The sequence below is a fragment of the Orycteropus afer genome, unplaced genomic scaffold, assembly GCF_000298275.1.
Source record: "Orycteropus afer afer isolate SDZICR_OR568_19922 unplaced genomic scaffold, OryAfe1.0 scaffold00023, whole genome shotgun sequence".
Taxonomy (NCBI): domain Eukaryota; kingdom Metazoa; phylum Chordata; class Mammalia; order Tubulidentata; family Orycteropodidae; genus Orycteropus; species Orycteropus afer.
The window spans coordinates 7141055-7150060 of NW_006921610.1; the positions used below are offsets into that span (position 1 = coordinate 7141055).

General features: G+C 37.4%; 1 protein-coding gene across 1 annotated transcript in view; it reads left to right on the top strand.

The window, feature by feature from the left end:
* Nucleotides 1-9006, top strand: part of LOC103192049 (60S ribosomal protein L12-like) — a 72856-nt gene that overhangs the window by 51452 nt on the left and 12398 nt on the right. Inside the window, 2 exon segments of the mRNA XM_007934959.1 lie at nucleotides 4834-4898; nucleotides 6055-6620. Coding sequence (XP_007933150.1) covers nucleotides 4834-4898; nucleotides 6055-6620 — 631 coding nt within the window.

The window sequence follows — 9006 nt, forward strand, 5'->3', positions numbered from 1 at the left end:
TCCTTTGTAATGGATCAGTTTAGATTTTCTACCTTTTTTTTTTTTGGTGTAAATATGTGTGTGTGTGTGTGTGTGTGTGTCTTACTCCCTTTTCTTTCATTTAGTTGCCTATATATTCTTTTTTCTGAGTCATTTAACAGTAAGCTGCAACTTGATGCCCCTTCACCCCTAGATAGCTAGTGTGTATTTCCTATATACAAAGATGTATTTTATATAACCATAGTATAGTGATCAAAATTAAGAAATTAACATCTATCTCTTAATATTATCTAACATACAGACCTTACTCAGATCTCATAAGTTGTCCCAAAAATGACTTTCATGGCAACAGAGAACCCAAAGTCATGCATTACATTGCATTATCTTGTCTCCTTTGTGTCCTTTAAGCTGAAGCAATTTCTGAGACTTTCTTTCTGTTTCCTTAATTGATATTTTTGAAAAAAAGAAATCAATTCTTTTTTGAATGTTTCTCAGTTTGGATTTGTCCAATGATTTCTTATAATTAGATTCAAATTACAAATAGTGCCTTGGGTATGGAACTATTATCTTTTTAGTTTGCAGTCCAGCAATACTGTTGTTGAATTTCCATGAGAGTCTTGTTTCTGGTTCAGTATATATCATTTGAATTTTATTAGTGAAGTATAAAAGTATGAATATTTTTCTTTTGTCCTTAAAACCTAAAGAGCTGAAACAACAAACATAATTATGTTTGCATCTCATTTGAGAGAAAAGACAACATATAGTTGTTTTTTTTTAATGCATTTCATTGAAATATAATTTATGTACAGGGAAATACACAAAACTGAAGTGACATGGGTCAATGCATTTTTTTTTTTTTTTTTTTTTTGGTGTTCGCTCCCCTCCCCTCACACCTCTGGCAGCCAACAAAGAAAGTTTCCCTCCATATATAAACTTTCCTTGACCCTCCCCAATGATGAACTAATACTGTATTTGTCCTTCTGTGTTGACTTATTTCACTCAGCATAATGTCTTCCAAGTTCATCCATATTATGTGGTGTTTTGCCAACTCTACATTATTTTTTAGCGCTGCATAGCATTCCAGTATGTGTATATACCATAGTTTGGTCATCTACTCTTCTGCTGGTGGGCATGTAGGTTGTTTCTGTCTTTTTGCTATTGTAAATAGTGCTGTGATGAACATGAGCATGCATTGTCTCTGTTCCTATCCTGGCTCTCACCTCTCTAGGATATATACCTAGTAATGGGATTGCTGGGTTCAATGGTATATTCAATTCCAACTTTCTAAGGAATCACCATATTGCTTTCTACAATGGTTGTGTCACTTCACAGTCACACAAGCAGTGTATGAGAGTCCCAATCACTCCATATCCCCATCAGCATTTGTTATTTTCTGTCTCATTGAACCTTGCCATCAGTGCTGGGGTGAGACGATATATCTCATTGTTGTTTTGATTTACATCTCTCTGATGGCCAATGATTGTGAGCATCTTTTCATGTATTCGCTGACCACCTGAGTATCCTCCTTGGTGAAGTGTCTATTCATGTCTTCTGCCCATTTTTCAATTGGATTGTTAATTCCTTTGGTGTTGAAGTATTGGGATTTTCCATCAATTTTAGAGATAAGTCCCTTGCCAGATATATAACTAACAGCGAATATGAATTTGTTGCTGTCATTTTTGTCATGTGTTTTTTCATTGTGTCAATTTCTTTGTTCCATATAATTTTCTATGCTGAGCTCATTTTGTTTTTGAATCATGCTATCACTTCCATCATTGCTATTGTTTTAGTTTTGCTGAATTTTTATGCTGGTCCTCTTATTTTGATGTGAAGGTTTATCATTTTTCTTTGAGGTTACCCTGTGGTTTTCTTCCCAAGTGTAGAACAGTCCATTCTATCTTGTGGTAAGATAACATATAGTTAAAAGTATGAGTCTCAATACTGATTGTCTGGGTTCAAATCTAGACTCTATACTTGCTCTATATAAGATTATAGGCAATTTAATCTTTCTGTGATGTAATTTCTTTATCTGTAAAATAAGATTCTGAAACTCGCACTTGAAAGTAGAGAAGTAAAAATAAATGGAAGAAATAATGAATTGAGTTGAAAAAGATTTCAAAGGGCAGCTCAAGAACACAAAGTAAAGTATTATAAAGGAATGTGCAAAGACCTGGAGTTAGAAAACCAAAAGGGAAGAACACGCTCAGCCTTTCTCAACTGTAAAGAACTGGAGGAAAATACCCAAGCCTCGAGGTGCAATATTGAAGGATTCAAGAGGCCAAAAAGTGAAAGACACAAGAAGCATCAAAAGAAGATGGAGGGAATACAGAATCACTGTACCAAAAAGAATTAGTTGACATTTAATCATATACACATGTATATATAGATATTGTTGTTCTTGTTGTTGTTATGTGTTGTGGAGTAGGATCTGACTCATAACGACCCCTCCTTGGGTTTCCGAGGTGGTATCACTATGGAAGTAGATTGCCCAACCTTCTTTCCGTTGAGTGGCTGGTAGGTTTGAATGGCCAGCCTTCTGGTTAGTAGTCAGATGCCTTAGGCACTAGGCTACCAGAGCTCCCATATATAGATATAGATATACATATCTATGGCATAGTGGATAAGGCCAGAGGCTGCTAACCAGAAGGTCAGTGGTTCAAACCCATCAGCTGCTCTGCTGGAAGGAAGATGGAGCAAACTACTTCCATAAAGTTTTATAGCCTCAGAAACTCAATGAGGGGTCACAATGAGTCAGAATTGACTCAATGGCAGTGATTTTTTTTGGTGGTTGTGATAGTTGGAGCTGTGTGTCAACTTGGCTGGACCACAATTCTGTGTTGTTTAAGCAGTTGTGATGTGGTTATTCCCATGATGGGATCAGATATATATGTTTTGAGCAGCCAATCCATTGAAAGGGAGTTTCCTTAGGGGTGTGGCCTGCTTCCAGTATATTTATGGACATCCTGGGAAAAGAGACACTCTTCTGTGGATCGGGATTCTGTTGTGCTGTCTACAACTGTCTGTGAGTGAACAACTCACCATTCCGCCTGGAGATCTTGGACTCGTCATTCTTTGGAGTCAACAGCCAGTATACTGCCTGCCAACCTTGAGCTCCTCAGCCCCTGAAGGTGTGAGAGTTGGGAAAAGCCTCCAGCTTGACGTTTGATCCAAGAACTTTGGACTTGCCAGCTTCTATAAGTGTATGAGCCATTTTCCTAAGATAAATTTCTGTTTCTTTCTCTATATAAGCTTTACTGGTTTTGTTTCTCCAGAGAACCCAGTCTAACACAGTGGTGTAGTGCCTATGGCATTTGGCTACTAATTAGAAGGTTGGTGGTTCAGACCCCCCAGCCACTCCTCAGAGGGAAGATTGGGCAACCTAATTCTGGGGAGACACCGCCTTGGAAATCCAAGGAGGGTTTGCTATGAGTTGAATGGGTCATCAGCAGTGAGATTAGATAGATGATAGATAGATAGATGCACAGATAGAAAGACAGATAACAGATATAAATATATAGATACAGATATCATCTGAAGGAGACGGCTTGCATGGTTGTAGAAGCTGGCAAGTCCCAAGTCTGTGGGTCAGATGTCAGGTTAGTGACTTCTCTTGACTCATATAGCTGTAGAGGCTGACATAGCTGACAAGATTGGCAGGTAAAATGGCAGGCTGCTGGTTCAAATTCAAAGAACCAGAGGTCAGATGATGATAAGTTAGGTGCATGATCCAGATAGAGCAAAAAGCCAGACAGCTTTGGCAGAACATTCATATTTATTGGAAGCATGACATACCCCTGAGTAAACTCACTTTCAAATGATTAGCTGCTTATAGAAGATCTCATCATGGAAGTGATTACATTGTATCAGATCTCATCATGAGGAATGACTATATCCTAAGTGCCAAACCACTGAGACTCATGGCCCAATCAACTTGACACACAACCTGAACCATCACAACAATTGAATACATTTTCAGTAATGACAGCAAAAAAAAACTACTAACTTAGAATATTACTATCAGTAAAAATATTTTTCTAAAAAATGAAGTCAAAATGAAAACACTTTCAGATAAAACACAAACAGAAAGAATCCATTATCAGTAGAAACACACTGAAGCAAGCAATGGAGGTATTCTTCAAAAGAACAAAAATGATGTTTGTTGGTGGATTGAAAATATAGACAAGAGAATATTGGGATCTGATTGTTCACATTTATCATTTTGTTGGAAAACTTTTAAAAAAAATGTAGAAGCAAATATTTCCCAGAATAAGCAATAACCAAACCAAACCAAACCCACTGCTATCAAGTAAATTCTTACTCATAGTGACTCTGATTGGGTCTCCAAGGTGGTAAATCCTTACGGAAGTAGGTTGTCCAGTCTTGCTTCTGCAGAGCAGCTGGTGGGTTGAACCACCAAACTTCTGGTTAGCCATCAAATGCCTTAGGCACTGTGCTACCAGAGCTCCTCAGAATAAGCAATAGGTAATAGAAAAGGTGAAAGTAAGTGAGGAAAACAAAATCTACCTGCATCCATACAACTCCGTAGGCAAACCAAGTTTATTCAGAGCTAGTATTTTGTCATTGATGAGAAATATGTGAACAGTCACATTAAGACATCAGGTAAGTGTGATGAGGTCATGTTTTAATGAAATTCCCAAACAGACAGGTACAAGAAGAAGTGAAGAAGTAGCATCCTGTCTGAGATGCCTTCTCTCACCTCTGTGGATAGCCAACTGCCCATATTAAAAAGTCTCACTCAAGTACTCTCTCCTACATCAAGCAAAATCTCTTGAGCTTCTCCAGCTTGGTAGACTTTCTCCTTTACCCTCAATATTAGTACCTTTTATTTTATAGGGCAAAGTTGACCTACTTTATGATTTACCTTTTGGGGGATCAACAAGAGTGGAACGCTTCTTAAGGTTAGAGTAAAAAATACATTCTTTTTGGAATATAAGGTAAGTGTTAGGGCTGTTTTTGAGTTCCATTGAGTCTGTTTTTGACTCATAGCAACCTGTGGGACAGATTAGAACCACCCCATAAGAATTTCTAAGATATAATCTTTATGGGAGCAGATGGCCAGCTCTTTCTCCTAAAGAGTTGCTGGATTCATTCAAATCACCAAACTTTTGGTTAGCAGCTGAATGCTTAACCATTGTGCCACTATGGCTACTTATAAGATAAATGCTTGATGAATGTTTATTAGTTGATAGTGCAGGAAGCTGTGTGGAAAAAAAATATCACAAGTCTCATTATTAAAAAGAAATCATTTTACTTGCTTTTATAATTTTAATTTTAATTTCAAAACCGATAATCATTTCATTTATTAGAAAACTTTCAAGTGTATTTGAAACAACTTGAGTATATGAATCTGTATTTCTGAACTGCAAACTTTAGGAAATTTAGACACGGGTCAAGTATTTCCAATGAAAATTTAGTATCTAAATAGAAATGTGCTCAAAGTGTAAAGCATGTACTAGATTTTAAAGACATGGTACAAAGAAAAAAAGATATTTTTCTGTTGATTATATGTTGAAATGATATTTTAGATATATCGGGTAAAATACATTATAAAAATAAATGAGCTACACAATCAGTATAGGCTTGCTTGGGCAAATTTTAAGAATTGATAACATGGATACAACAATGATTAAAATCTTCTCATGAAAATAGCCCTCCATTTCATTTCTCTTATTCTAGGAAAGTTCTAGAAAGGCATATTGGGAAATACAGTGGATTAAGACTCAGATGATAATGTTTTGGCAGTTCTTACTTTGTAGACCAAAAATTGAGATATCTTTGAATCATGAAATCTTCATTGATAAAAAAAAAAAAATAATAATATATACTATACCACTTCATTTAGTGGTTTTTGGGAGATAATAAACTCTCATAGTGTTATGTTTTTTTTTGTTGTTGTTGTAGTCAATTTTAGTTAGCATGTTATTATGCATTAGAGGCAGTGATATGCTAGAATTGGCATGTACTGTCTCACAAGGGTTGATTCTTAAATTTCAGAGATTTTGTGAGCCAGTTGTTAAGCATAACTATTACTAAAAATTGAAATAAATCTCTCAGACGAGGAGGCTCAGAGGAGACTTTGTGCAACCTTCTCCTGTCATCTTGCATCCAGTTTGATCTGACACCATCTGCCTTTGCCAGGCCACCCAAGTTCAATCCCAATGAGATCAGCCTTGTACATGAGGTGACCAGTAGGGAAGTTGGATTCATGCCCACCCTAGCCCACAAGATCAACTTCCAGGATCTGCCTCCAAAAAAGGTTGGTGCTAACACTGCCAAGGTAAATAGTGACGAGAAACATTTAAAGATCAAGGTGAAATTGAACATTCAGAACACACAAGCCCAGATGGAGGTGGTACCTTCTACCTCTACCCTGATCATCAGCGTTCTCAAGCAACAACACAGAGATAGAAAGCAGAAAAATATTAAATACAGTGGAAACATCATTTTTGATGTCATTGTCAATATTATCTGAGAGACACAGCATAGATATTTATCCAGAAAACGCTCTAGAATTATTAAAGAGATTATTGGAACTGCCCAATCTGTGGGCTGCAGTGTTGACGGCCACCACCCTCATGACATCACAGGTGACATCAACCATGATATGGTGGAATACTCAGGTAACTAAGAACTGCAAAGGGAAATATTTCAATAAAGGATCATTTGATTAAAAAATTAAATTATATAATTTTATAATTAAATAATTTATACTAAAATAAGAGTTATAAACAATAAAATATCACCACCTCCTGTGGTAGTTGATGTTGTGTGTCAGCTTGATTTGGTCACATTTTTGAGTGGCTTGGCAGCTGGATGTAGTTATTCCCCATGATGAGATTGTTATCACTTCCATGGTAGAATCTGTTGTGAGCAGCTAAGTAGTTGAAGTGGAGTTACCTTCAGGATGTAGCTTGTTTCCAGTACATATGGAGAATCTTTGGGAAAGGTATCTAGTTTTTTGGCACATTTTGTATCCTGCATTTGGCTGAGTCTTTATCTCCAATTCCTGGACTTGACCTAGTGACCTGCCGTATCATATGCCAGTCTTGAGATTGTGCCATTTTACCTGCCATTCTTGGGTTTGTCAGCATCAGCAGCCAGTAACTTCATGGATCAGAAGAAACCCCCAGCTCCAGTGGGTCTGGAACAAGAGGCTGAGCTTAAGCCCAAGGTTGAGGGGCATTCACCCAGCCCCTCGAACTGGCACTCTGAATTCAGACTTCTAGCCTCCTAAACAGTAGAAGAGTAAATTCCTGTTTGTTAAGCCATCTGTGTAATATTTCTGTTACAGCAGCACTAGAGGACCAAGACAGGCTTGTCATAATTTCCTACTGAGACAAAATTTCTCTCACATAAAAATTATCTCACTTGTGCTAGATCAGTAGTCCATGTGTCCATTAGCTTCTGCACAAGAGTTCCAGAAATGTTGATTTGGTTCAGTGGTATAAGCAATGCCATTTAGAAACCCATACCCAAATATTTGACATAGTCCTTTCCATGGATCTTTTTTGGTAAAAACTGGCCTTTGGTTTATTGCAAGCCCCTTCAGGATGTCATCAAATTTATTTATCATCTGTAGATGATAAATCTTAATAATAGCTCTGGCTAACTTATTACTGATGAAAATTCATTACAAAAGTAAAGCAAAACAAATTAAAATCACTCCAAAAAACCTTTAGACAGAATATTTCTAAACATAAAGATAATCTTATTTCAAAGAAGACTGGATATTACATCTTATTGATGAAAATGGATGACTATAATCCTTAGCAAGAAAAGAACTTTAGATATAAGAATCCTGAGATATAATAGGAAAATAAAGCATATAGTTAGGATATGTCAAGAACATACCAAGATTATTAAGCTTCTAAATATCTGAATATTAATAAAACTCTATAGATAAATGGAAGAAGCCCTGGTGGCACAGTGGCTAAGCATTTGTCTGCTAATCAAAGGTCAGCAGTTTGAACTCACCAGCCACTCATGTAGAGATTTATAACCTTAGAAACCCTATGGGGCAGGTGTTTACTCTGTCCTTCAGGGTCACTATGAGTTGGAATAGACTTGACAGCAATGGCTTTAGTTTTTTGTGTTTTATATGTAAGTGGAGTAAATTCTCAGGTGAAACCCACGATGCTAGCTTTAAAGAAAGCTGTAGCCGATTTAGGAATTAAAAAAGAAAAAATTCTTGTTTAATATCAAGGAAAACATTCTGACACTCATACAAATTTTTAACCCAAAGAAAATTAAACAGTTCTCTTGATTTGACATGTAATTCATAACATATTAAATACATCTTATTATTTCTAGTATTTTTCTTCTTATAAAATGGAACAAGTCTTTTATGGCTTTTCTCAAAATTTCAAGGTTGTCAAGGTGTGGTGTAGTAAATTACTTAGTGTGACTTTTTTACCCATAAGTCTTTGTAAACTCCAAGGTGGGATTTGCTATGAGCAACTGAGGAGCTCCTGGTTGCTAAAGTTGTCCACCTGGAGTATTTCTGTTGGGAGTGGCACAAAACAATGTTCTGGGAGGTGCCCACCCTCTCAGGTGCTTAGAGTTCTGATGATATGATTGGCTAGTTTGACCACTCTGCTGGGCTCAAAAGGAGGCCTCCTAGAGGCAGAACTCTCTCTCTGACTGTTGGTTAAGGAAGATGTGCTGCTGAAAGAGACACCCGCCCCTGAACGAGACACATGCTGCTGGGAAAGAGACGCAAGAGATATCATTGCTGAGTAAGACACTGAGGGACATGCATTGCTGGGGGAGAAACTGTGAGAGACTTGGCTGAGAGATGGTGGGCTGGGGAGAGAGACTGAGCATTTTTCCTGAACTCAAATTGTAGCCTGGTGCTTCCCTAATAAACTTCATAATCTGTGAGTTCTGTGTGGCTACTGCAGCGGATTATCAAACCCAGGAGAGAGGTGGTGGGTGCTTTGGGAGGAACAGTTGGTGAAAGGGCTGGAGGGAGGCAGCATGTCTGGCCTTGCAGTAATAGGCCTTGGG